Source organism: Rhopilema esculentum, chromosome 20, assembly GCF_057945365.1.
Source record: "Rhopilema esculentum isolate cy_ngs chromosome 20, ASM5794536v1, whole genome shotgun sequence".
NCBI lineage: Eukaryota > Metazoa > Cnidaria > Scyphozoa > Rhizostomeae > Rhizostomatidae > Rhopilema > Rhopilema esculentum.
Genome location: NC_142834.1, coordinates 15,863,932 through 15,891,883, shown reverse-complemented (window position 1 = coordinate 15,891,883; position 27,952 = coordinate 15,863,932). Strand labels below are relative to the sequence as shown.

The 27,952-nt window shown below is 36.9% G+C and overlaps 2 protein-coding genes across 2 annotated transcripts in view; both read left to right on the top strand.

Moving 5' to 3' along the window:
- Positions 1-81: 81 nt before the first annotated feature.
- LOC135687807 (uncharacterized) lies at positions 82-15,261 on the top strand. The gene is made up of 6 exons (XM_065204475.2): positions 82-245; positions 2,446-2,530; positions 2,846-2,966; positions 3,388-3,444; positions 4,131-4,361; positions 9,686-15,261. The coding sequence occupies exons 1-6, from the start codon at positions 82-84 to the stop codon at positions 13,225-13,227; spliced, it is 4,200 nt and encodes a 1,399-aa protein (XP_065060547.2). The 3' UTR covers positions 13,228-15,261.
- A 922-nt stretch (positions 15,262-16,183) lies between these two features.
- LOC135687812 (ubiquitin carboxyl-terminal hydrolase 3) overlaps positions 16,184-27,952 on the top strand; it is a 30,176-nt gene continuing 18,407 nt past the window's right edge. The window contains exons 1-10 of the mRNA XM_065204479.2: positions 16,184-16,362; positions 21,996-22,056; positions 22,434-22,517; positions 23,283-23,372; positions 25,255-25,324; positions 25,595-25,695; positions 25,850-25,966; positions 26,155-26,268; positions 26,619-26,760; positions 27,101-27,152. Coding sequence (XP_065060551.1) covers positions 16,269-16,362; positions 21,996-22,056; positions 22,434-22,517; positions 23,283-23,372; positions 25,255-25,324; positions 25,595-25,695; positions 25,850-25,966; positions 26,155-26,268; positions 26,619-26,760; positions 27,101-27,152 — 925 coding nt within the window. The 5' untranslated portion in view covers positions 16,184-16,268. The remainder of the gene's footprint in view (positions 16,363-21,995; positions 22,057-22,433; positions 22,518-23,282; positions 23,373-25,254; positions 25,325-25,594; positions 25,696-25,849; positions 25,967-26,154; positions 26,269-26,618; positions 26,761-27,100; positions 27,153-27,952) is intronic.

Genomic DNA, 27,952 nt, shown 5'->3' with positions numbered 1-27,952 from the left:
GAGCTAGATTCTAGATTGCAAACTTGGATTCAGTTATGACATGCAAAGAAGGAAATTCAATTGACTAACAATTTTATTGCAATGAAGAAGCAAATTTGCATTTTCCTCCACTTGGTTTTTTCAGTACTTTTATCACCAATTTTCAAACAGTTAGCGGATGCCCAAGTGTTCGAGCTCAATCTGCAAAACTTTGACCAGTTTACAAAGGACAAAGATGTTATGATGGTGGATTTTTTCGCACCCTGGTAAGGAACACTTTTGCAAGACAACGCAAATGCAACGAATTTTGTTTTATTTTTGTTTCTTAATGTTTCAATAATAGCGCGATCATTTCCCTTTATGCTATTGCTTTATAATAACATTGGTGCTTTGCTAAAATAGACAGCAGGGGTTACCCCATGGCAAAAAATGTTTATTGTATATTATCAACAGTTTTAACATTTCTCGTGGACAAGATGCAAGTAACAATCAAGCAATTTTAATCGTTGTACAGTGTCCAATGGGAGCATAGTTGATCTGCTAGAGCTCCATTCCTACCAGCTACCTTCTTAATCAAGCTGCTGATCAAGGCTGAAACTTTCCTTACCTGTTTGGGATGTGAAGAAATCTGGATTGGTTTTTCTATGACGCAAGGTTTTTTGAGTTTCAAATTGTCAGAGAACCATTTGAAAAAAGCTTAATGTTCAGTATTGCTTGTGAAAACATTTACGTAAAGTAGAAGAAATGAACCTTTTTTCCTTTCAATATCAGGCGCTCTTTTTCTTGTATCCAATGACAACGAAACTGATTCTCTTATATTTTTTATAAAAGCAAGATGATAAATTCACTTATTGCCGGGTTGGTGTACAGCAAAGTTTTGCAACAGCAGCTTTAAAAAACACGACATCAGATTAAAATTGCTTAAGGGTTCAGAGCTTTAATGATACAGAAAAACCTTATATAATGTAAATTTGTGGTTTTGATGATGGGGTTCAGGTGGGGCAGCGCCTGGTAGCCAATCCAAAAGGGTATATAATTTTTTATCGTAGTCTTATACACAGAGGGCTATGCCAGGTTCTCAGTCCCAACCCATATTTACCTATGCAGTGTGCTTTTCTCTACCAAAAACATTAGATTTATGCAATGATGTCGACATGCTTAGCTGAAACACGCATGCTCGCGAGCCGCCTGGTCTAGTTGCCTATACACTCGATACTGATGAAAGATAAGAGAGAAAAAAGGAGATATGAAAACCTCTCTGATATGAAATCGCATTCTTGTTGATACTTAGCTAAGTAGATAACTGTACGTTGCTTGTCATTGAAGGCCTAGTTTAATCCACAGTATTGTACAATTTGCGAATTATTGAAAAATAATTTGATGGATTGTTATCTGTTGTGCGTAGGCAAAAGTGGAAAGAAATGTAGTTTATAATTCTGTAGGTAGCTGTGCCTAGAGTTCACAGCACAAAGTAATGAAGTTGCGTTTTTTCTTTGGCCTTAACTTGACTCACAAGGTCTATTTTTTAACGGAAAAGTTCACAAAAACTTTACAAAGAGAGAGAAATCAGCTGTTAAAAGAAAAGAAACGGCTGAAAAGAACATTTTTTAGGATATTAGCAATAAATAATCGGCAGATTTGTTCTTTAAAAGTATCATCAAAATACTTGAAAGTAGCATCAAAAAAATCTAGTTGTGATTGTAAATTCTATTAAAACTAGTTTTGACCAGCACAGTTTAAAAGTCTTTCAAATCCAGGGTCTTTTTGGTAAAACCACTCTATTCCCAAAAAATTAAAGATACGATTTTACAACATAATACCCAGCTGTACAAAATTACCTAATCTTTCATTTTAATGTTAATGCTGTTATTAAACCGTGTTTCAATAATTGTTTTCTGCTTCATCTAATTTTTGGTTACTTTTTAAATCTAAAAAAGGTTTCATTTCGAGCTACATTAAAAGGGAAATTCTAAAACTTTGCAAGCCCTTTCCTATTTCATGTCAACATTGATATAGACGAAACTATAGGACATATTGATAAAACAAAAGTTGAAAATATTGCTTCAGATTTTCCTTAAGTCAAAAACCATTTTAGATACAGTTTTTGGCCATCCCTAAGTTCCCCTTTTTGTTAATTTTTGGTGGCCTTTCCTGCTTCCTTTCAGAACTTTGGCCCCTGTCCCTGAACTTTAAAACACGTTTCACCGGCCCTGAAACGTGAAATTATTTAGTTCATCTGATGCATGTAGAAATTCGACCACTGGAGTCTCCTGCAAGGTTTTGACCACTGGAAATAAAGCTCAAGACAATAATTAACCCGTAGTTTAGAAGTGATTAGAACTGGGGAAAGTTAGTTCATAGAGGCATCGCTGTATGAATTGTATTGATCGACTTAATTCAATGCACTGCAAGTGGAACTTGAGTTTTGTGCCAAAGCCCTCTAAATGATGTACAATTTTCTCAAAGGTGCCATCATTGTCAAGAGCTCCAGCCAGAATGGGAAAAAGCAGCATCGGCTTTGGCAGTCAACAGAGAATTCATTTTAGGAAGGGTATGTGGCTGATTTCTCTTAACTGGTTTAAATGAACGAAAGGCACTGTTTCAGACCAATGATACCCCTTAATATTGAAATAAATTTCTAATGAATCTATGAAAAATACTTTTTCAGAAAACCAGAGCAAGTCTAAGGCTTTGTCTGCAAGTCTTGGTAACTCAATTTCGCCGTATTCTGTTAGCCACTGGCTAGCAAATCATTACATTAATTGTCTAAATGTAATTTTAAGAATGCACCAACTAAAGTAAAGTTGTGGTAACTTTTTCATACTTTCCGATGACGTATCTATCACATAGTGAATTGTATTTCTAGGCTGATTGCATTGGCAATGGAAAAGATCTCTGCGATCGCTTTGGCGTTCAAATGTATCCGTCAATAAAGCTATTTCGTCATGGCGTCTTTCAGGAGGATTACAATGGGGACAGAAATGCAGGTTAGTAAAAATGAGTTGCAGAGCTTTCATTCGAAAGCTTTCATTCGAGAACAGCGCTCGCTCGCAACATTTCTTTCAATTTTATGAATGAACCAGTGGCGGACTGGCTCAGAATTTTTAACCGGCCGCAAAGAACTGAAGGGAGCCATATTCCTAAAATGAGGCAATTTGTCTGCAAAGATGGGGCCCTTTTGCCGGATTTTAAAGGAGGCACAGCGGCTACGGGCCGATGGGCCCGTGGGCTAGTCCGCCACTGCGCATAACCAATGTTTGGGCTACTATGAAACGTGCTCCCAGGTTTCAAATCACCCCTTGAAACTTTTAACCTAACGACGTCAGCATGCTTGCATCATTCTGTTCTCCAACTTGCTTTCCCAAATCAATTTGTTCGACTAGCAATTTGCTTTTCTTTGTCTTTCAGATGCAATAATCAAATACTTACAACAAGCACAATCACAAGTAGCTGCTCCTCAGCCTGGTATGTATTGTGTTAATTCGGCAATTTTTAATGGTATGCAACATGGCATACTGGAAGGCATGGTGACCTCTATGTCCCCGCCTTTGACCTCAATGACCCTGTTAAAGGCATTGAGTTATGGTAAATAGGCCTTCTATGAGGGTCACTTGGTTTTGGCGTTATCGCTGCAGTTTCATGCGATATTGGCACCCGTTGTTGATAACTTACTATTGATGGGAATTGTTTTGTTAATCAGTATGAGGTGAAGTCATGTGACCAGCTCCAGGTCAACCAATAGCATCGCAGCACGAACATCATGACTCGGCGGATTTGGTTACGTTTGGGTATACCCTATCCTTTTATAATGACCCAATGCTTTTAACGCCTCTTAGGTCTGTATGTATGTCAAATGAACTATAGCTACTTACAAACAAACTGTTTCATCACAGTAATCAATGATATGTTATTGGCATACTGGAAAATCAGATCCCTTGACCTCTTTGACTCTTGTGGGAACAGGCTAGGTACCCCCTGGCACCTCCAACACCCCCATGAAATTGTTGACATTAATGTGCCAAACATCAAAATGATGATAGACAAGCAGCGTTGTGTCATTATTCGTCCATGGTATACAGATCATCTTTTTGCATTCGCTTCACAGTCTCTCCTAAAAACGTGAAAATAATTATGCTAATTTGATGTTTTAGATGGTGGTTGGGCACCAGGCAATGACCCTTGGCAGACAGGAGCGAGCTTTCAGTATGCGTACCCAATGACAACTCCGCCTATGAACCCTACTTTACAAGCAGCAAGACCGTTTGAAGCCGCCGCCCCAGTCAGACCATTTGCAACACCGGTCGCCAATCAGTGGGCGCCTGTCGCCATGAGGGCAGAACCGCAAGCACCACCTGGCCCACCTGCAATGCCACCAGCTAATGGTAATAATCTATGGAATATTTTCAATTCTTTATGGAATCCAAATCGTTACAAACCACCAGCACCGTCGCTGTTTCAAAGTGCAATTTCAAGTAAACCAACTTTACCTGGCTTTGAAACTGTTCAGCAACGTCCCCGCCCAGAACCAATGCAAACCAGGACAGCCAGCGCTACAATTCAGTATCAAAGTAACAGTAACGCCCCATTTCAAGCACAAACATCAGCTTATCAATTAGGCTTACAAAACCCTCCATCTTCAAGCATTGCTGTACCTGCCACTCCTGTTGCTGGCACATACCAGGGTCTTCTCGATTCTTCAAACAATGGCCTAGGCACTTCTTTCATTGTAATAGATGGCAAGCCATACGCAATCAGGCGTGTAATTAACAGATATAGCAATGTTTTCACACCTGGAAGTTTAAACATTGGTCGTTTCCAACCATTCCCAAGATTCGGCCCAGTTTTCATGAGAGGAGAAGCTATACCACACGTTGTTCGGCAAGCCTTAGTAAGATACAATGCTCCAAGAGCACCAGCGCGACAAAAAATCGAAAACCCTCGAAAATGGCAATCTTCACAGACACCCATTGCTTCCCCTTTTTCTCGCCAAGTCAACAGAATTTTAAGTCCAAACCCTGTCACTAATAAACACAAAGCACCACTTTCAGCCAATAAAAAGCAGCCAACAGCTGGAGCTCAGAGGTTCCATGTTACCAGACCTAATTATATGCAAATGTATTCTAATTATGTTAAAGCACGAGAAACTTACAATCCAAAACCAAGTTTAGCATATTCTAGAAATAGAAATGAGCTGAATGTTATAGGAAACCCGCCGGTTTGGGTTGCTAAGAAACAGCAAGCACCATCCGGGATTCAACCTCCAAGTCTTTTGAGCCCTGGAAGAAAATATGCAGTAAGTATCAAGGGAAACCCAGGCTCACATGCCTTAGAGGCAATTAAATACAAAGCAGCTGCTATCCCAGGATTCCTCTCGAGTATCTTGTCAGGCCGTTCTCAGCTTTCAGAACAACGTGTATCAACGCCAGTGGTGCCCAGGAGAAGCCAGCAAATGAAAATGAATTCATTTCATTCGCTTGTGAATCTTCCCCAGACAGACAGGGCCCTCATTCGAGCTAAAATCATTCGTCCGACTAGTCTAAGAGGCAATTTGGCACCAAAAAGTGCACTACCTATATTGCCTCCCGCAAAAATTGTGTACATTCCGCAAAGTGCGTACAGAAGACTACCAACATGGTACAGGCCGAAAATTGGCCCGGCTCTTGTCAAGTACACAATCAAGACAACTGGTCGCTCAAAAGCGCCTGCTGTCCTTGGTACTGCAAACAAGAAACAGGCAATGGGTCGGCCACCGACATATGATATTTGGAGACGAATATATAATTTCTATAACAAGAAAGGCACAATCAACGGAAAATTGCCACAGGTAGACTTGGGACGAGTCAGGCCACGATTTACCGTGGTCAATGAGCCAAAACTGATGCCAAATGCTAGAAACCAGCCGGGTGTAGCTGTGGGTTCTCCAATTGTCCGTGTGAGAAATTTCCAAAAACTTAACGATTTACGAAAGAGTGACCAGCAAAAAGAGAATCTGAAGAAAAATCTTCAAAATTTTTCACAACCAAGGCCATCAAATGTGGGTGCGAATAATTTTGTTAATAGAGGTCAGACGATTAATAAGAACGCGAATAAAATAATTCCTGCGGAGCTTTGGGATAAAAGAAGTCGAATTCGCTCGTTTTTTATTAGCAAAAAGAACACTATTCCGCACAGGCCAAGCAGCTCCGGAAATTGGGGGACGCTTAGAAAAAAGCGCTCTGGCAAAAAGCAATGAAATAAAACTGTCCTAACAGCATTTGGGTGAAGAAGATTATGCGAAAGAGTGTAATTAGAAGAGGGTAGAAGAAGGTCATGTATAGTTAGCATTATCTGTACTAGTACATTTACATTTTTGAAGCAACATTTGACAGTGAATGATATTGTCACAAAATGAATGATCATAACAGCTGATGATATTGTCACAAAATGCATTGCATGTATGCACAAGGGAAAGTAGCGCTCACTGTGGCTTACAGCGTTTCAGATAGTTGAAAGAAATTTGATGGATCTTGAGTGTACTGCTCCCTGTTCCAAATGTTGGGTCGGTTAGGTTTTGCTCGTTGTCTGCACACGTCAAATCGACCCGCTAAGGAGTATGTAATCTCAGAGTGGGTTTGGCTTCAGTCTAGAGAACAACCAACAATCAATCGATATCTTTGACATCTTCGATTTCTTGAAAATGACAACTTATTTTGTGTACCTAGTCAGTGCCAACAACATACATAACTTTGTTGCTTCTTTAGCATCTTTGTTCAGCAAATTAAGCGATCGAGTACTTCGATAACACGACACAAAGAGTAGACACGTGTTGACAGAGACAAGCAAGTTGAAAGCCATATATTGCATATTGCATTTCAAAGTCCACAGAGTGATTTTATTGCATGAAAACGTGAAAAGGTTGCATTGAACTTTGAAATCAATGAAATATTGCAAAGCAAGTGACTTGCTTTGAAATGAAGACCGACTGTAAATAGCTTTAATACGATTATATTACTGTTGATATACAAATAGTATAATAAAAGAAAACATGTTTTGAATTTATAGTTAATTCAATGCGCTGTTCAGGCTGACTTGCTGTAGTACGTAGGTATTCCAAAGGCGAACTGAAACATTGAAAAAGGCGATCTTGCAAAGAGGAATATTGGCTTGTCATCACAGCTTCTATTTATATTCTACTTTGGTCTCTGGTAGTTTTTTGCTCGCAGGAAACTACGAATTGCAGCAAGTACGCCTTTAACTTGGCGATTTATTGACTCGTACTCACTTCATTGGCTATTTTGATCAGCTACCTATCATCTCGACAGTCTAGTTGAGATGAATTGTTAATGAACGGAGCATTTAGATTCAATGCATCTGTTTTTGTCTAACAACTGCTGAATATGTCGTCATATAACGACAAATCCATGTTTTTGGAAAGGTTCTTTAGATCATCACGAAATGGTAAAAAATTATGTTGTAAAGTTAACACGAAAAGGCTTTTTACAGCACACAACATCAGAATAGTGATCGACAATTCAAAGCTAGGAAATTTATATACCTTGTTATGGATCAAACAAGCACATTTAATTTGTATTAATGCAAAGTTGAGGATTTTGTCGATCTTTCGGCAGTAGAACTGTGTGGCAGATAAAAAATTGATAAGAGAGATAAGGCATATGAAGTCGCTTTACAAATATTTCAGAGAGGCAAATGAAACAACTAAATGTACACAAATCAACATAACTTTCAGTTGCCTCCTTTTTATTTTATGATCAAGTAGATCCGGAACATTACAGAATCTTATAAATGGTATCACAAATGCTATTATTATTGTCAATAGAATTGGTGTATACAATAGAACTGGTGTTTTGGCGCTGTTTCGAACAGTTCTCTTCAAGCGTGAACCTGTTTTTATATTGATAATGGACATTAAGTGGATATTGAGGGGAATGTTTAGAATTTAGTAATCGGTGCAAAGAAGGGAACTAACTCAACGAATCTACTTCTGTTTCTGTCAATAAAAGCAGTAAATACCAGCAAAATACTAACACTTTGCAAAAGTCGCTGGTTTTTTCTGATGCTAAAAGCATTGCTTTGCAAAGACAGAAGGACAAATAAGTAAGATATTAATAAATGCATCATACAACAATAGAATTAGTAAATTTAAACTCATGGTAGTATTCAAAATGATATTTGCAAAGTGATTTAACTAATATAGGTCTTTCAAATGTGTCACTTATGGTGAGCTTACAAACAGAAGCACTCTGTTAAATTCAGCCTAAGCTTGGCTGTGTTATGTTGCGAGCACGCCAAATACCAGGCTACCTTTTGTATTTAAAATCAGCATAGAAGACTGAAAACTAAAAGTATTATTTGACATTTGTTTTGAAGATAGTCAAAGAACCTCATAAGCTCAAAATTTCTCCTCCGCATGATCAAGAAATTTGAAGAGGGGCAACTAACCAAAAAGCTTAGAGTGCTATCAAGCGCTTTTTAGAAAGAAAACACGATTGAAATACATTATATTCAAATTTAGAAATCGTTTTCATTTTGTTCAGTGCCGTTTAGAGAGCATAAATGTAGAAGCATGACATATCCTTTTTAGAAATAGTCTATCCTAAAAACAGACATTGACTGCCACCCGACGTTTGAATGGTTAAGTGAAAACCGGTTAAGGGTCAGTTTCCCTTGTTTACTCATTTGAGTCGGTTACCCAATAGCCAGCTTTCATGAAAAGACGTAAATTTAAAGTATCCAGCGTTTGTACAATGATGATTGCCGGACTTCCCTGGGTGCCAGAGCCTCAGAGAGTCAAAGGATAACGAACGGGCAAAGGAATTTCGAAAGTGACACATTCTTTGAAAGTACAAGAGGAACTTAGATTGGCAAATCGCTTTCTGCAGGGAGAATCCTAGACATTGAATGAAACAACTTTTGAAACAACTTTTGAGACTTTCCATTATTGTTCAAATAACCTTCATGGTGATTGATGGTAAATTAGGTTTTGATATAAACTGGAAAAGTGAAATTAACCACCGACGATTCCTGCAATCGTAATCAACCACAGATACAACCTCACACACAAGCGCTGCGCCCCTTTCATTTCAACGGTGATATTTTTATTATTAGTGACACACTTAAAAAATTAACGGGCGGTTAGGTGTTTGACTCTCCATGCACCCTACCCTACATTTGTCTCGGCATTTGTAGTTTTCTTTATTTTCCAAACAAAATTGCTTTTTAAAAACAGATAAGTAATCTTTTTACAGAATAGTAACCTTTGCTTTCAACGATCTTATCGATAAAGCTGGAGATTTTACCAAGAATGCATTTAAAAACAACTTAAGGTAAAACGCATCACAGCAACAAATTTTGTAAATTTTACATCAGCTTTACTCGTTGATTTCATGGCCAACGTTAAAATCATTTTATCTTATAAGGCAAGTCCAATCTTGTTGGGCTAACTGGGCTATAAGAGGAAAATCGCGTATAGAAGTGCCGGGGCACTAAACTTGGAAGTCGAGGTAACAAGGAATCTAGACTTGATATTAAGGCTACAGAGCTTTTTGCAGTTAAAGACAACGACGTTGAAAAATTGTTCATTTTTCACAACTATTGGCCTTAAGAACTTATAATGAATCGCCTAACGATCGCTCAATGTGCAGCCAGTCAGACTGAAGGCCTAGGCTCGCTCCTTTTGTCGATAAAATTCTTTCAAACTTCCACGCAGGTCGGCATCAGAATTTAAACGGCAGCATTTCTGAGCTGGGCAAAGACATGCAAAGTTGGGTTAGTATGCTAGAGTCGCTGCTGGACAAACAAAGAACAACAACTTCATCTATCACCAGTGTACCCAGGGAGGAGCTGCAGCAACGGGACAATACTGCTGCTATGGAGCCTCCGCAGCAAATGTCATTCGGTTCTAGACTACAAGAAACAAGCGATCCAAAGATTCAGAACTTATTTAATCAGTACCCACAAATCAGTGAAACGTTCAAGCCTGTTGAGCAATTCTTGGCTAATTTCACAAAACTTCAGACATCTACTAATGCCCCAAATTCCTGGAGTAACTATCAGTATCAGACAAACCCAGTGTTTCCATATCAGCAGGACACGACAGGAATTCAGGAGGACACCAGGCAAAATGGCACCCCGCAAACCACTATTTTGCAAGACAATGTTCCTAAAGCACTCCAGCCGAACCAGTTTAATAGTTTTAACAGTGATGCTAGAGAAACCGTACAGAATAATAATCAAGTCACAGAGAACCAGCAAGATTATCAAGGCATGAGAAGTGGTTCAACTGGAGACAACCCAACAGGAGCCCCATATCCAGGATTCTACTGGAGCCCTACTCAAACGTATCAGTCTGATTGGAGGAATCGTCAGTTCGCGCCATCAGTTCCAAGTCAAAAGAGCCTCGATATGCGAGAAGACGTCAAGACAACAGGAAAGCCAATTCGAGCATGGCCTACTCCAAAGCCATTCAATTACAATATGGAATTGCTGAGGATGTACCAAGAGCGTGCTCTGGAAAAACAGCTTCTGCAAAATGAGATGCTTAATAGAAAACCCGCGATTCAACAGGCCGACCCGTTGTCAAAGCAAGCCAGTTCAGTTAAAGGATTCAACACAAAAAATCCTGTTGCCTATGACCATTTCCCTGCAATTAAGATTTCTCCATTTTCAGGGAATACAAAGAAACAAGATTCGCGTGTGCACCCATGGCCATTTGCTCTTAAGATTAAGGTCATACCTCCCGATGGCGGCAACTATATAATGCGCATAAAAGGACCCCTTGACAGCCTTGCTGGGTCAGCATCCAAAGACAGCGCCGCAGAAGGGCGCTCTAAAGGACTTCCAAAGAGCAGCATACACCAGGTGGTAGCAGGCAATATGAATGCGAAATATATAACACCAATCAACAGAAACTACCAGTTTCAAGCAAAAACGGAGCAAGCGAATAATCCGATTGTCTATCTGAAAGTTCCAAGAAATCACCAAAAGTTTATTGAGCTAACCACTTCATTCCCAAATAATGAAGAAAAATTAAGCACTGCTGCCATTGGTCAAACAAAGGACAAAGTTGTTTCAATGAAACTGCCATTCAACGTTTCCCTTGCCACTGTCTTGAAAAACATATATGAGAACATGTTTGCTAATTACTTGAATAAAAAACCATCTGAAGTAATGAAAGAAGAAATAGGGAAAGAGATTAGAAACAATGCTGTGAGTTCATCTGCAGCCAAGTGGCCGAGTCAGAAAACGTATCCTAATTTTGGAAACAGAGGGACTGCGATGTTTCGAGGACAAACACCTCAACAATCAATAAAATCATTCTTCAGGATGCAGAAAAATATCCTGGGATTGCCATCTCTGAGCCAGCAGGTTTCGAATTTAAAGCCGTTTAATGGTGCTAAAAAGGATGGAACACCTTTTAATCAACGCGGAAATGTAGGCTCAAACTTTGAAAAGTTAAAGGCTCTCGAAAGTGCACGAGGCTATGCAAAAAGCATTTCGTTTATGAAAGCAAAGAATAACCCTGCTATGCAGTACAAAGTCAAAAGTAGCATGATGACTAGGGACAATCTATATCAAATACCAAGTAAAGAGAATAATCAGCCTCTTAGCAGATTTGATTGGAAAAGAGTCTACGAAAAGCTGAAGAACGTCACGAATAGAAATCAAATCAAATTGCCAAAACCAAATCAAGCAATCAATAGCATACAATACCGAAATTCTTATCCCAAAAAAGACACAGCGAAAAAAGACAGTGATTTCCCAGAATCAATAAAAGTCAGGTTGTACCCTGGTTCTGGATTCGATATAAAGAAATTTGCAAAAAAATTTACCTCAAACAACAACCAAGGCACTATGCAAGGAAAAGCTACCAAACAAAGCTACTTTGCTCAACTTGAAATAAACAGGCCTATTACAGGTACCAAATTAACAGATGCCAAAGGTAGCCCTGTTGCAAGTAAAAGACATAACACCTGGAAAGCAACGCCTGGATTTGAACAACTTTTGAAAGCACAAATTCAGCGGAAAAAGCATGTGCCGCAAGTTTTTCCCTATCAGAAGATGGTTTCTCCACTGACATCACTTTCTAATGTTCTTCTATATCAGCAACGGCCACCTAGTCTTCTTCAGCGACAAATGACCAGGCAGTTTTCACATCAGCAGGTTGCTAAAGAACTTGGCCATCATGTAGGACTGCCGATCTACAGGGATCGATCTGATATCATAAAATTTGGTCAGATGAAAGTACCGTACCACTATTTGAAGAATCCGATTTCGATTGGACCAAAACTGAAACTAGTGCCCGTAATATCTATAGGAGACGACAGCAAATCAACAAAGCTGAAATCTGATACAGCAATCATTACCCAACAGCAAAAAGGAAATATGAATGTAGAAAGACGATTTCCTCTGATCTCACTCCAGGCTCCATCGCAGAAGAAAAAAGTATTGAATTATGCAAGTCAAATTCAGATGCTACGAGAATTGCAAAACAGTCGAGAACGAAAAACTTTACAAACAGTTTTAAACCCGGTAAATCAGGCACCAATTAATTTCAGAGACTATGAAAAATTCAAATTATACTCTGGAACACTTCCCAAAAACAAAATTTCAGCCAACCTTCCTAGGGCATATACTCCGGGGAGCCAGCTGGGTAGGGGACCGCCCCTGATTGATCGCCTGATTCATGGATTGCCTAAAATAGCACCAAAGAGCCCCAAAGTAAAGGAAAAGCTTGATACTGAGGTATCTAAAAACAAAAATGGAAAGTATGAAAAGGAATCTGGAAAAAGTGGGCAGGCACAGAAGGAGGCAGTTGTGGGTGTGTATCCAATGAGTATAGTTAGCAAACAAACAGGGAATACAGTTAATAGCGGTCCGATATTTTTAACAGAGAAGGCTCAAACGAGGTCAACTTTGGTGCCTTTAAACACTGTTGAAGATAAGGAGAAGATTAAAGAATCATCCAGAATATTAACACAGTTCCTCAAAGAAACAGCACCAATCGATTCAGAAAATTGGGTTAAAACGAATTCTGGCATTCCACCAAGCAACCAAGTAGAAGACTCGGAGATTGTTTCAAGAAGTACAATTCCCAGATCAAACGGCAACATGTTATCAGATGATGACATCGTCAAGAAAAGAAAACATTTCTTAAACAACAGACTCGTTCGATTGAAACGAAAAGGAAACGAGGGATGGACACAAGCAGTTAAAAGCCGAACATTGCAAAGGTCGAAAAGATTGCGATAATTTTCAACCAAAGAGTTTCATTGCAGCTCTGCAACTAGATCAAAAGATCTGCCTAACACCTTAATAGAGTAATTGTATAATATTGCTGTTTTAACACGTTGATAACATAATTTTATCGACGTAGTACAGCCGTTTAAACTGCATTAACAAATTCAATATGATAGTAGGACATATCAAAAGGTATCCCTGTTTCAAAAAGATTCAATCCACTTGACATCGAAACAAAATGATTCATAACTAGCCTACGTTTTCGTTAGTATCATCATCTACCTAACCAACTGCCTAGAACAAAGCATCTCTGACTAATTTTGGCTAGACCAGTTTCATTAGAGACTAAGCCAGTTAAATGTGTTTTATCAACAAGGTTTTGTTTTCTCAAAGTCGTTTTGAGCTTTAATTTGAGTTTTAAGCTCAAGTTTGCAATCATGAGTTTTCTCAAAATAAAAATGATTACAATCTAGTAGATGAAAAGGCTTGTTGAAGGTCAAATCTGAAAATATTCGGTCACGGATTAATCATTATTTAAGCATAATTAATTTGGACTAATTTGCCATAGATTCGTAATATGTCAGGAAAAAGTTATTTTATGAAGCCATTATACGTGTGTTGTAATGTAAATATAAATGGTACATTGTTTATTTGCAAAATGATTCATCTTTTTTTCTCCAAATGTCTCTCAAAACTGAACAGTTATGTTTTAAATGTTTGAATAAACCAGCAAGAATAGTAAAGTCAACATCACCGCTTTTTCTAATGATTGATTTTGTATTATATCACTAATTTGCTAACTCGGGACAGAAGTCATGATGCAAGTTGTAAGGTCAAATGCTCTCTCGGAAAAACATGCAATAGATTTCAGAAGGTCAGTCGTGAGTCTTCGTTCCCTCATTAACGAGAACGAGTTTGGCCGTTGGTGCATCGGTTACCAAGAGAAGTTGCGTAAAAACCAAAACATAAATCATATCTGAAGGAAATGGACAAGTATAGTACCTTTTGCCCAATATGGCCCAATATAAGAAAGCACCAAAACGTCAAAAATGTAAAAGATTACTAAAGGTATGATATGTTTTCATGATGCTGGAAAAAAGACTAATATTGTTGAGGTAATGTCGAAAAGAACATTTTCGTAAAAGGAAGCAAAATGAGGGTGGGTGGAATGGCAAAAAGCGAACAGCACTCTTGCAATAAGGCTTCACCAAGCAATAGTGAAAATGAGGAATAGAAGGGGTACAAGAAATGAGCCTTAGGGTACACCAACATTAATTTCCATAATTGGTGAACCAACACCGTTTCCCCTAAAATATTGCTTCCGGTTGTAAAGATATGATTTGAATGAAATGATATGAAAATGAATAAAGATATGATGTGAATAAAGATATGAAAACTGACTTCCCAATGTCAATAATAACATATCCCACTAGCTACTCGAAAGCCAGTCCTTTATACCAGTCATCAGTGTTTTTAAGCTGAAGTTTAAAATGAAGTTTAAGAAAACCAGACTGCTCTGGGGAGAAACATCCATTATAATTTGTGTGCTGGTACAATTGGTTGGTCATAAGTCTTTCAAAGAGCCTTTAGATGACAGGTAAAATTGATATACGGTGATTGTTGGATGATAGTCAGTTTTGTCTCCTTCTTTTAAAATTTGGGTAACTCTGACCAATTTCCATGGGTCTGGAAAAATGTTAGTTTTAAGTCATGTATTGAAGAAACAGGCCAAAGCGTTCTCAATGAGTGGTAAGGCCAGTTTTGGGAAATAGCAGGAGTTATTGTCATTCCCAAAGCTCTTTGAAGACCTAGTTTTGAAAATCCCATTCCTAATTTCCTGAAATTCTATAATCCTAAACTTAAACTTGACATTGTTGTTAGTACTATCAAAGTTCCTAGATAGAAGAGAGTTAGGAACAGTTTTGGTCTATGTTTTCACCAACTGTACAGAAAAAACCATCCTACATCAACCAAGGGAGTAAAAATGCTTTAAAGCTCTGCAACTTCAACCTCAAAACCACAGATGGACAAAAGACTCTACTGCATTGAGCATTTTCTTGGAGATTGGCTACCGTACACGTAAAAAACGAAGAAGAACTTCACAAGAGACCATAACAAACAGCACACAGATATCAACTTTGGGTGCGTGTAGAACGTACGGAATGTGATATGTTGGACGTATCAGAGCTTTATTAGAAATAATAAAAAAATTCAAAGTGAAACTGAAATGTCGTTCTACATCTTTTAAGATATTTTGATTGCATATAATCATTTTAGTCAGATATTTTTATAATCATGGTCAATCTTTCAATGCGTTTCAAAAGTAAATTTTGGTTTTTTTAGAAATTCTCATTTGAATTCCCTTTTCCTTATGATAAGGGTTCGTAAGTTTCACTGGTCATTTAGAAAAATTTGAAATTTTTTGTATTTTAGATTTTGCGTGAAGACTGATGCCAAAATGACTAAGTAGGAATTCTATATAAATGTAGAACAAGGGTATATTGAAAATTCTCTACCACTGATTATGAGGAAGAACGGACGTGTGCAATGAAAACGGTTTTTGAGTAACGCATTAGAAGCTTTTCTGACCAATTATAATCCAGAGTTATAAGGATGTGATTTATCAGATATTTACTTTTAGATGTTGTCATTTTGAATAATTTGTTGGCCTGTGCAGTGCCCCGGTACCTATCAGCTGGGAAAGTGGCCTCTCTGATGTCCATGTCTGCTAAAAGCACGTTTGCTTGCGCTAAAACAGAAAAATGGCATAAAGAGATCCCTAATTACCGTTTTCTGTTCTAATGTAAGTACGTTATGGCAGAATCTATGAAAAAATAGCAACTATTTTACATTTTTGTCGCAAAATCGAAATTTAAATTTGTTCCGTCTACACGGTTTTCGCGCTATTTCGCATAATTATGCGCAAATAATTTATCGCGTGTTTGTTGTTATTTTAAATTTGCATAAATTATGCGTTTTGCGTTGCTTCACTCAAGAGAGGGCGGTAGGCCACACAAAAGGAGCCAGGCGATCATTTCCTCAAACTTTCCACCATGGAATGCTCACATTTAGAAGCTTCTGTTGATGTGTCACCAGCTTTTGTAAGAAAACTTACTTCGGAAAACAAAACGTCTTGGACTTGCTCAGGTAAAACTAGTTTGCTTGCTACTTGTTGATAGTCGTGTTGGCCTATAATAATGGCATCTACGTGGAGGAGGTTGATATCATGAATTTCTCTTTAGCAGGAAAGCATTTTTATTTTCTTCCCAAATCTTCATCATAATTAGCAATTTCAAGATAATCTTCAAAGTTAAATACCTCTAAGTCACTGAACAGGCCAAAGTCATGGTCTGTAAGCTCGTCGAAATCCATGACATACAAAACCATGACGTAATTTTGGCATGTACATTCAAACGCCAACAACAACAAACCGCCAACATCGTGCTGTCTTATGTATACAGTTTGTTTTCTTCCAACTAAGTGATTAATGTCCCAGAAATAAGTCCCGAGAAAAAATTTTCATACAGAGTCGATTTTCCATTTCAAATGTATTAACTCGTGCGTTTTTGTAGATAATTTGGGGTTGACACTGGACTAGCGCATTCGCGTCACATGATTCACGTTTGCATGAATGTTTCCAAAGTCAATCAAAATGATAATATAATTGGCAAATAAATTTAGTACCAGAATGAAAATATAATAGTTTGATTGTAAAAAATACGACGTTTCGAGCATGTACTCGGACAAAAGAAAGATCGAAGTCACCTCCAGTTTTTATCGTATGGAAATTCCAAAATTTTCATAAGTGACACTTTTCTCTGAGAGGGTCTGGTAAATTGGTATAAAGGGATCTATCAAACGTGCTTTCAACTCCCGAAATGACTGGAACATATTGAACATATTGCATCAAGTCATACCTCCCAGCCCCAAAATTAACACATTGTCTTTTTGGGCCATAAAAGCATGGATATTTGACCTAAAAATTGGGTGTTTTTTTTGCAGAAAATGAGTAAAAAACATCTTTTTATACTTCATTGAACTGACTTTTTCAAATATGAATAAACTCTTTTTATCATGAATGACTCCTTATTGTAGATCATAGTCGATTTCTTAGATTTTTGTCATTTGTGGCAAGAGACCTCTCATTTTTTAAATGATAACTTCATTGCTTGACTGTTAAACAGGGTTCTGTATTTTGATGAGTGTCTGTCAATTTTTTTAGAATCTCATTTCTTCGGGTTTTAATACCCTAGACACAAAAGTACCATTTGTTTGGAAAATCAGCAGTTAGACGCTCTTTGGATGCTTTAAGAAAAATATCAACTCTTAGGCAATGGAAAAGATTGGCAAAGTCATGATGCCATAAAATCTATATATTTTAAAATTTTGAATTTTTATCACAAAGGTGTGCTCTATATTGTTAAGATAGACTTTGGTGAAACTATTTCTTTGCCAAGCTTTTGTTTAGCATGAAGTAAAAATTTCTTTTGGATGAAAGTTTTCACAAAATAGCTGCAAATTTTGTTTTTGATGGAACAGTTCATTAAAGCAGAGATTTTGAAATGATGCCTTTTACCCCTTTCCAGATTCAAGTGTTGGAACATAGAATTATTCCCTAATTTTGTGCACTGTTTGTTTTCAAAGTTCAGCCTAACCTCCTTAATTTTGCCTTCTTGATTGTCTTGCAATTTCATGGTATCATTTTGTCTATATTAATTTAATATTTTACAAATTTATAATGGTTCTTTTGTCGGGCATGGCTAGTTTAACGATTAGTTGCTCCAGTGTCAGTGCTTTTGCTACCTTGTTCTATGCATCTATTACACTCCCCTCACAAAAGTACCCGGAGAGTTTGAAGATCCATTGAGCTTTCGAAGAAACAAATTTAGGCTGGCGAAAACGACTTTTTAACTTAGTTATAATGATTTTTTGAGAAACCCTTCCAAAATAAACCAGAACATTAAAATGCTGCAAAACTTCTGCGCTTTTTATCCATTATCATTTTTTGTTATAATGAGAAACTTTTGCGCTACATACCTTACGCATTCAACTGATGTCAAATAAGCAGAGAACAGCAAAGTCAGGTGACTTGGACTCAATTAAAATGGGCCAATAAAACCTGGTTCTTGAGACACAAATACTTTCGAATAAAGAGAAATACAATGTGTTTACTTCCAGTTAGGAAAAATATTTGCATGGAGATGCCACCGATCAATAATTAAACATGGATGACATTTGGTAACATTTTACCAGATCAAAAACTTTCTTGCAAAGCAGACAAATCATTCAGTGCAAGGCCATAAAGCCTTATTACTTCTTTACCGCTGCAAGTCTTGCTGAAATCAGTTGGTACGAGGGTACATTCACAATTCTCTATTATGTTCCTTGCGATATTTATTGACAGCTTTTAACAGTTTAATTGCTTATGAACATTTAATGCTATTTTGCATAATGATGCAAGCCAGTTTTGATGCAAATTTGGTTAGGGCGGAATGCTCAGACCTTGGTGTCGTGAAAGCTCTTGCTCTTTTTGACTGTGAAAAATATTTTAGACTTCTTGTTTTTCAAATTTTTTTGCATATCTCGAAAGCGGCAGGCTTTGTGCATACAATGATACTAGCAATTAAATGATAGCTTCATCTCATCATTGTGATAAAACATTATTTCTAGACACTGCTCAAAAAAGTCAATTATTTTGTTTCGGTCGCTACCATCTTGAGGAAAAAGCCTTACAGAGTTTGCTTACATATCGATAAGATTACCAATAAATGGATTGAAGGCCCAAAAAACTTCAAGAAAAAATTCGAGGAAATTGATAAAAACGTTTTCATTAAAACTGACTTTGAAATTTGTAAACAAATTTCTCTAACAACAGATTCACAACTTTATTTGAAACTGTCCGGATACTTTCGTGAGGTGAGTGTATTTCTTGTATCCAGCTTTTATTTCTCTACAATGAAGTGAATTTGAGTAAATATCAAAATATGCACATATTTTGTAAAAGAATATTTTAAACGGCAAAGATCTGCTGCTACCAGGCAGAAAGGAAGCTCTAAGTATTTGCCATTTCCCTTTTTTATATGATTTCAAGAAGAAAACAATCTCACTGAAATGTATGAAAAGGATGTTGTTACATGCTATGTCTAAATTGCAGTTAGACATGAGGTAGAGAGGCTTCATGTCCAGTTAAGTGTGAAATCATTTTGCATGCAACAACTGACAGCTTAAGAAACCTGTTTTCCAATGCAAACTTCTCTTAGTTACATACATACATACATTCTGAGTTTCAAAAGGCCCTAGAGCAGGGCAGTTTCCATAATAGATTGTATGCATTAAGGTTAGCAGCCTTTTTTTATAGATATAACTGTTTGGCTGCCATTTTACTTTGTTTGTTATCTTTTCATTTGTAAGGGTTCTATCTTTGATCTTGTGTAGGAGTCATGCAGCCCTGCTATGTTGATAATCCATAGCATCCATGAGGACATTAGAACTTGTGCCCCAAACAGAAATACAGTATGTCATAGAACTAACCACAGTTTTGAAATATATGTCCTCTTGAATCTTGATAGGTAAATACGTTAGTCTCTGGATCATTTAATTTCACAATTACATCCTCAATGGATTTGGAAACACAGTACATTGTGGTGTCATCAGCATACATAAAGAGGTGTCCCGCCAATACAGCATCTGAGAGATCATTGACAAGAATCAAGAATAGACGAGGGCACAGCCCTGCTTGAACCCCCATTACTATCCATTTTACTATCCATTGATGACATATTTCACCCTCCATAAGCTTTTTTGGAATGCAAAGTAAAGAATTTGGTCGATAATTTTCCCTATTCCATTCTTCTCCCTTTTTGAAGATAGATAGACATCCATAAAAAGCCATGCATTAACATCCATAAAAGGTCACATGCCCCCTATGCCCCCTCTCCCTGGCTCCTATACGACTTTTATCATGTCAAGCCAAATTTCTTGAGAATAAAACTACATGGACAGGGCCAAAATCAATTTGCACTGTACTGCTCATTTGCATTTGATGGAAGTACCAAACCAAGGCAGTGGTAGAATAAAATATTTCTGCAAAGCCAACTAAAATTTAAAGAAAAAGGTAGAAAACTGTTGCCCAATGTTTTATTAAATGTGCTCTTAGCTATTTCTTAACCATTAAGATATTAAGAATTATGGAATACCTGTTTCACAAGGTCTTTGCTATGGACAAACTGTTAAAAAAGTTACAGAAAGGATGAATGTCAGCTGTTGAAAGAAAAGAAACTGCTAGGAAGAATTTTTAGAATACAATTTGAGAAAGTGATGGCAGATTTTTGTCTTTGAAAGCCTCCACAAAAAAGCATAAAAGTCTGATTTTAACAATGACCTTGTACTGCAAAGAAAAAGAAGAAAGTGTTAATTTTAAACTATAAATGAATATTTTTTTGGTCAAGGGAAATTACACCCCAACTCTTTAAAATGACTTATCTGTTATTTTAAGTTGAAGTAGTCATTTTGTTAATATATGTATCTTTATGTCTTTTTGTTGATCTGTGTTTCATTTATTTCTCTTCTCTGTTTTTTTGACTTCTTATTTAATGCAAAAATTTCTTATTATGTCTACAATAAACCAGATAAAACTATGGGGCATCTTGATGAAAAGAAGCTTGAAAATATTGCCTTGAATTTTTCTTGGATCTAAATTTATTTCTTAGATTTTTTTTCTGGTCATCCTTGAAATACCATATTTCTAAGTTTTTTCTAAGTCTAAGTAAATTTGCCTCTACTAAATGCTTCCACATTTTAGATGTTTTGGCCTCTCCACTTAAAGATACATTTTGCTAGCCATGAATTGTGAAGCCCATTACTTTAGTACTTCAGTACAGCTTCAGTACAGTCAGCAATTGATTGATAGAATAAAATAAGTACCAACATGCCAAAATGTGTTGTAAAAAGAATTTCACTTAAAACTTAAAAAACAAAGAACCAATCAGTAGAATTTTCCTTTCACTCACAATTCATTCATTCATCGGGTTCGGTGACAAGTTGTGATTTTTACAAAAATAAAAATAAAACTTCCGAAAAAGAAGAGAGAAGAAAAATGCTTTCGACAAAATTCGATCCACATCTTGGGATAAATTTTCTGTAGCCGTACTTTTAGTTATTATTCCATGTTTATACTATGAAGAGTGTTATATGAAAATGATTCAGTTTGCAATGTTTCCTCCACTATTTCATGCGGAACATTAGAATATATCTGCTAGAGACTTATAATGCTGTTTATTATCAGTTTTGTAGTTTGAATTTTTAAACTGGACATTATTTTTGCAGGATAATTAAGGGCTGGATGTGAAATATTTCTCAGTGTAGTTTGTCATTGTTTCCCTCATTAACAAATGAAAATACTCATGGCAAAAAAGCATTTTGATCAGCAGACATATTTTTGGCTCAAATAGAGTTTAGGTCAGTAATGTGGGTCAAACTCAAAATACATTAGGTATTAGTGGGTATTATTGTAGGTTGACAGGTCATAGTTATTCAGACAAAACTAACTCACTGGACCCCTAAAATGGACCAATAGACCAGTAAAATGGATTGGCATTTGTTTTTTATCAGCAAAAATTTGTGAATCTGTCCACTAACTAACTATATCTTTTATGGTCATTCAGGAGCTAAGTATGCAAACTTGCTTCTCCAAGGTCCACCCCTACAACTGTGCCCTTGCTTGCCTTCGCTTGCCCTCCTAGCTTAATCAGTATATCTAATCAACCAGCATCTTGTTTCAGTTTGTAGAACAAACAGAAGTCCTTGGATTTGTTTGAAGTGTGGTGTTGTTAATTGTGGAAGGTATGCCTTGATCATTTTTGCCAGATGACAGAAGTGTGTGTTGAAATAAAACTAACTTTAGAGGCATTGAACTGACATTAATCTAGAACTACGACTGATTTTCCAAAATTGAACTGAGGAAATTGAATAAGTTATTTTATCTCTAATCATCTTCAGATGATATTTTCTGTTACTCTTGGAGAATTATGGTGGCTTGTTGACTTTGTCAAATTTTCTGCTGTTTTTTGGATTGCATCTGAACTACATCCAAGTTTCTTTTTTTCCTTTAGACAAAAGCTACAAATGACAAAAATCCTTTAAATCTCATCATCTTTCCCATTTTTTAGATCTTCACTTTGCCAGTTTTTGAATTTAATAGAAAATTATTAAATTCTCAGGTACATAAATGCACATGCCAAAACACACTCGGAAGGCAGTGATGGACACTTTGTATGCATGGATGCTTCCTTGATGGTGTTTTGGTATGTGGTTCTCAAGTTTAAGAAAACTGTTGTAATAAAATCTTGACAACTGCATAAGTTCAATGTAGTTCTTTACATATATCATTATTTAATGTTAAGTTTTCACATTGTATCAGTCGGTCTCTACCCCAAAAAAAAATTTATGCTGTTCCTTTGCAAGACTTGGATGATTTAGTTTATTAGCCTGATGTTTGGCTGCTTCATAATATCTTGCCATTTCTTTTTCCACTTGAAGTCCACAATTTAACATTGATGTTTACTATTAGTGCTAGATACCTGTCGTTGATAAATTACAAAAGGATTCCTAAAAGCCTGACAAGGTTGAAAAATTCATTTTAGATTAAGGTTCTTTGGAAAAGTTAATGTAGGGCAGTGATTTAATCAATGCCATGTGGTCTTTGTTTTGTCAAATCTTTTGGAACATGCCACTTCCACACTCTATCACACTCTATCATTCTTGTTCTGGCTTCAACTTTGCATAGGTCTCAAACAACTGAAAAAAGCGATTTTTACAAAAAATTTAACAAAACGTAACCTCCAAAAAAACCAGGTAAGTTAAGTTGCCAGAAATTGATCTTGTTTGTAAAATGAAAAACCCTTTCTTCACAAATATTAGTTGCTTAGCGATGAGGTTGGGTTCTTAGGGCAAGAGACTTCTTGTTAAGATGCGTTTTAAACCTTTGCAAGCAGAGGACAATTTACCTGATATAATTTGCTAATTTATCTTACTAATCTGACTAATTTGCTGACTAATTTATCTTTTAGCTATAAATGTGATGAGTTTGTAATTAATGACACAAAGACCGGTGATGTACAATTGGTAAGAGATACACTCGAGGAGGCTGCAGCACAGTGGTAAATTCATTTTTCTATTTGAGGCAATTATTTCAGAGATAGGGAGCAGTGGCCCTCATTACTGAGGAGGACAATTGGCTTTTAACTTGAAACATTAAAAACAATGTTATTCCTTATAAACCAAGCTTTCCTCATCTTATTTGCCTTAGGCCCATCCCTTTTTTCACTGAAGGAGCTTTTTCTAAAAAAAGTTAAACTAGGTGCTTACTAAAAAATGCAATGCTTGAAAAATATTTACCGAAATGTATTAAATAGGCCTCTTGGATCTGATCAAGGATTTGGTTTTTCAAGTGTTTGTTAAGTTGGTCATTTTATAATTTTTTCAGTGCATCAAAGAGTGTTGTAAATGGATCTCAGGCTGTGATACACAACTTAGTACTGTGCAAAAATTCTCACACCTTAAGTTATTTAGACATGCTGTGGCTTTCTTTCTGTAGCTATTATGACATTTTATGTTTGGGAAACATTTAAGCATTAGTTTTAAGATATAACATTCCATTATCAACTATGGTATCAAAGACTTTTGAGCAAAATCATTTGAAGAACAGAAGTCCTTAATAAATTAAGCAAGAACGATTTGTTTTTCCGCTTGCTAATCTTGCACTCAAATCTGATTTCCCTAAAATAAACTTTCAACATGAAGCCAGTGGTGTCCCCAGGGTGAAAAGATTGGAAGGGCAAAAGATGAGCCCATAGAAAGAGGATCAGGAGTTTACCCAGGGAAATTTTTGCAGACCACACCCTTCAGATTTAGGGAAACACCCCATTCTGTAAATATGTTTTTAAATTAGCTATGTTGTTTGTATTTTGCAATGATTGGTTGATCTAGCACAATGACAGTCATATGTAGCTTGCTATTACCTTCACAACTTCTCTCACGTTTTATTTTCTGAATTGTGTAAGGCAAGATTTTTCAAAGTTATAAACAATACTTTAAACTAATGCTCCGTTCTCATAGGAAGAATCCTTGACAAGCTACTCACAAATCAAACTAGATGTATCTCAGTATTTTGAGATACATCTAGTTACACCTAGTTTCTAGTGATTTAAAAATCTCTTCCGTCTCTTTTAACCCAATCAACACGACTTATTTGATGGATTTACTGATGCTTTACTGATCATTTGTTGTAACTGAAATACATCCTTAACAGTGTGTGAATAGCACAAGCTCTTATTTTGAGCCTTAATTCTTAAATCATTCTTAAGGATCATAATGTGTAAATTTGGATTTGCTTGGCTTGAATTAAATTTAAGAAATTTTGTTACAGTCATTTATTGCAATCTTTTAAAACAATTTACTATTATCTGACATGACAGAATTATTTGCCTGTACAATAGAAAGCATCTGGGCCTTTTCAGGGGCGCATGGGTGTATGTGTGTGAGCTGTCACGTGCCTCATATTACCAGGCCTGATGGAGCCTACACTTGATTGAATAATACATTTTGATACAGTGTATCTATTGACATTCAGGGGGAATTTGACAATGATGTATTCTTATCAATTAACAACAGTGCTGAATACAAGACATTTGGCTTCTGTTAACGGACATTTATCAAGTCTGCTAATATGTTTTGTGTTGTTACCTGCATTAAGGTATAACCTAATCCATTCAGAAAACTGGTTGCTCCATAGCCCTTACCAAAACCTTCAATGGAAAATGTAGTGAATGTGACTTGACTGCAATTGATTGGCAATGAATATCAAAAAAACTAATTTTTTTCTTTTTCTTAAGTAATTAGTATAATTTGCTTAATGAAGTTAGGCTCAAACCTGTCTTGAAAAGGAATACCATGTTAGTAAATTATCTAAGAAATTTCCTTCGATTTCCTTTGGAATTTGTTTACAAAGTGAGCCACTTTATCCTGTTTCTCATTTCGTAGTTCAAAAGGGAAGAAGAAAAGGAAGATGTCAATTGATCCTGAAGATCCGCCAAAGAAAAACAAAAATGACGTTAGTACCTCTTCTGATCTGTTTTTCTTCATCAGTCGAATGCATTTAGTATCCAAAATGAGCATGTTTTTCGCTGGCATTAAACCGTTTGCTGCTTGGGTTTACCTAGCGTGGCCGGGTAACAAAATAAACCTTGTAGAAAATCTTGGTCGCATAAAAGGATTAAATTATTTCTGGCCTGCGCAGCGCCGTGCAACGACAAGCTAAGCAAAAATATTCTTGATAGTGAGTGAATGCTACTTTGAGTAATAGAGCAAATTTCTTCGAAAGGAAAATGGCTACTTAAATGGTCGAATGCCTTCAAGATATACACCCGGCTTGCGGAATCTTGGCAATACCTGTTTTATGAACGCAGTGCTGCAGTCTTTGAGGTACCATTTTTGTTTTCTTTTTTTTTTGTTTTGTTTTGAGGTACCATTCTTATCAGTGCTTTTCACTACCGTTCGTTGTTTTTCAACATCGACTTTTTCTGTTCCAAGCTCCACTTCTGGTTAATTTGCTGCTGCTCTTTCTCTTCCCTTAAAGCAATCTGAAGCACTTTAGTTGCTACTTCAAGGAGATTCCAGCCATCGAGCTGAGTGAAAAGCAAGATGAAATGGTTGCTAAGAAATACTACACGAGAAGCTATAAACCTGAGGACGTGTAAGTGCCTCTACCTATTCTTTGTATTTTCGATATTCTGTTTGTTTTTTCGATGTATCCTTTATCGGTTTTTATATGTTTTGAATTGAAACTAGTTTAGCTTTTCTCTTATCTTTTGTAACGACATATCTTTTATGATTCTATCAAGTTTATTTATATGTACATGATTCTGTAACCTTTCATGACAGATCTTTAGTTGAAGAACTTCGAAAGATCTTATGTGCTCTTTGGCAAGGCTCGTCAGCAACAATTTCTCCGGACGAACTGTTTGCAGTTGTTTGGAAAGTAGTTCCCCGTTTTCGGTGAGTTCATCTCTGAAGTTGTTTTGAAAAGCAATTTTATAGGCCGTTTTCTTTTTCTTGCTTTACCAGAATTTTGCCTGAGTTTTTCGCCCCCTTCCTCTGATTAAATGACCCCAGAGAGGAGCTTTCTTTCTCCAAAAATTTCTTCCGGTGTAGAATCCACCATACCATATGAATGTTTGTTTTGATTTGTGGTAGATGCCACGGTAGGGAAATCATGCTTTTCCACTCCCTTACTCTTCCACTTATTTTGTTCTTAAAATATGTTGTATTGGTGTCTTGCTTGGATCAAAAAATATGACATGGGTGTTTTGAAAGTTGGTCCTTAAAGAGTATACTCTTAATTGCAGAGGTTATCAACAGCACGATGCACATGAATTCATGCATTATTTGCTGGACCGTGTCCATACAGAGCTTCTACAAAGTAACAAATTCAGTAACGGCAAAGACACGATCGTTACGAGCATTTTTGGTGGCAATCTGCAAAGCGAGGTTCGTTTCTGTTTAATTGCTTCCCACATAAATCCTCAAAATGATCAGTCGGAACTGAGAACCCAACTGTTTGCAGAGAAAGATATTTTCAGCACTATGCCTAGCCACGCTTGCAAAGAATTGCCATTGCATTCAGGTCCATTCAAGTCGATTTAGCATGCCTTTTTTGCATGCCTTTTAACATGCCTTTTTGCATGCCTTTTTTAGCGTGCTTTTACGTCATGCCGTTATCACGGCCCTTTTAGCATAGTTATAGACTACTTCGTTGTTTCATTCCACCTGCACTTTTTTCTCGACATTTCCTTGTTGAAACTATTTTTTCCATTTATTCCTTGTATAGGTCACGTGTTTGCAGTGCAAACATTTGTCCAGGAAACAAGAAGTATACCTAGGTGTGTATTTATGAAACGCGTTTTGCCTTACCACCGTCACAGTTCTCCCCAAATCCCATCATATCTCTCCCAGGTTCCCCCAATAGTTGTTCCAGATTCCCCACATAGAAGTTCATAATTTTCCTTGTAGTCCTCCCAGATTCTTTTCATAGAAACCTCTCGTCCCCCTTTTAGATATCCCGCGTTTCCCTCACAGTTTTCCTTGATTCCCCCATAAATGTTCTAGTTTCCCTCATGGCGTCCCAGATGTCACCTGGGACTCCTTCCAGTTTTCCCCTTATCTTTTTGTATGACACCCTTAGTTTAGGATATTGAAATGTATTCATGCTACCTGCTGTTTAAAATGCCAATAGGATTGCATGATTAATGATATGCCGATTCCAAGCAAAGCTGTTGAACATATTGCTCTGTAGATAAAGCGAATGAAGACGTCATGTCTTGATCAAGTATAAGATTGAATTTCGTCAACATTGCTAAAACCTAATATGGGATTTTTGCTAAAGCCTAGTATGTGCATTAAACACCATTTTGGGCATTCGCCTTATCTGTACGGTGAATTCTACCAATTTCATTGTGCAGCTGCTGCTAGTTAAAGGGCCTCTCCAGCCAAAAAAAAAATTTTTATTGACTAAAAAGTTAGCATCTTGTGCGTGTATTATGGCAAAGTCGTTGTTTTTGCAAAATTCCAATTAGTTTAGAAGTTATAAGGCTTTAAAGTTGCACCTTTCCGAGAAAAAAACGACAAAAACCGAATCAGTTTGGTGACATTCTGACGTCACAATGTGCGGCTCTCGTTTGCC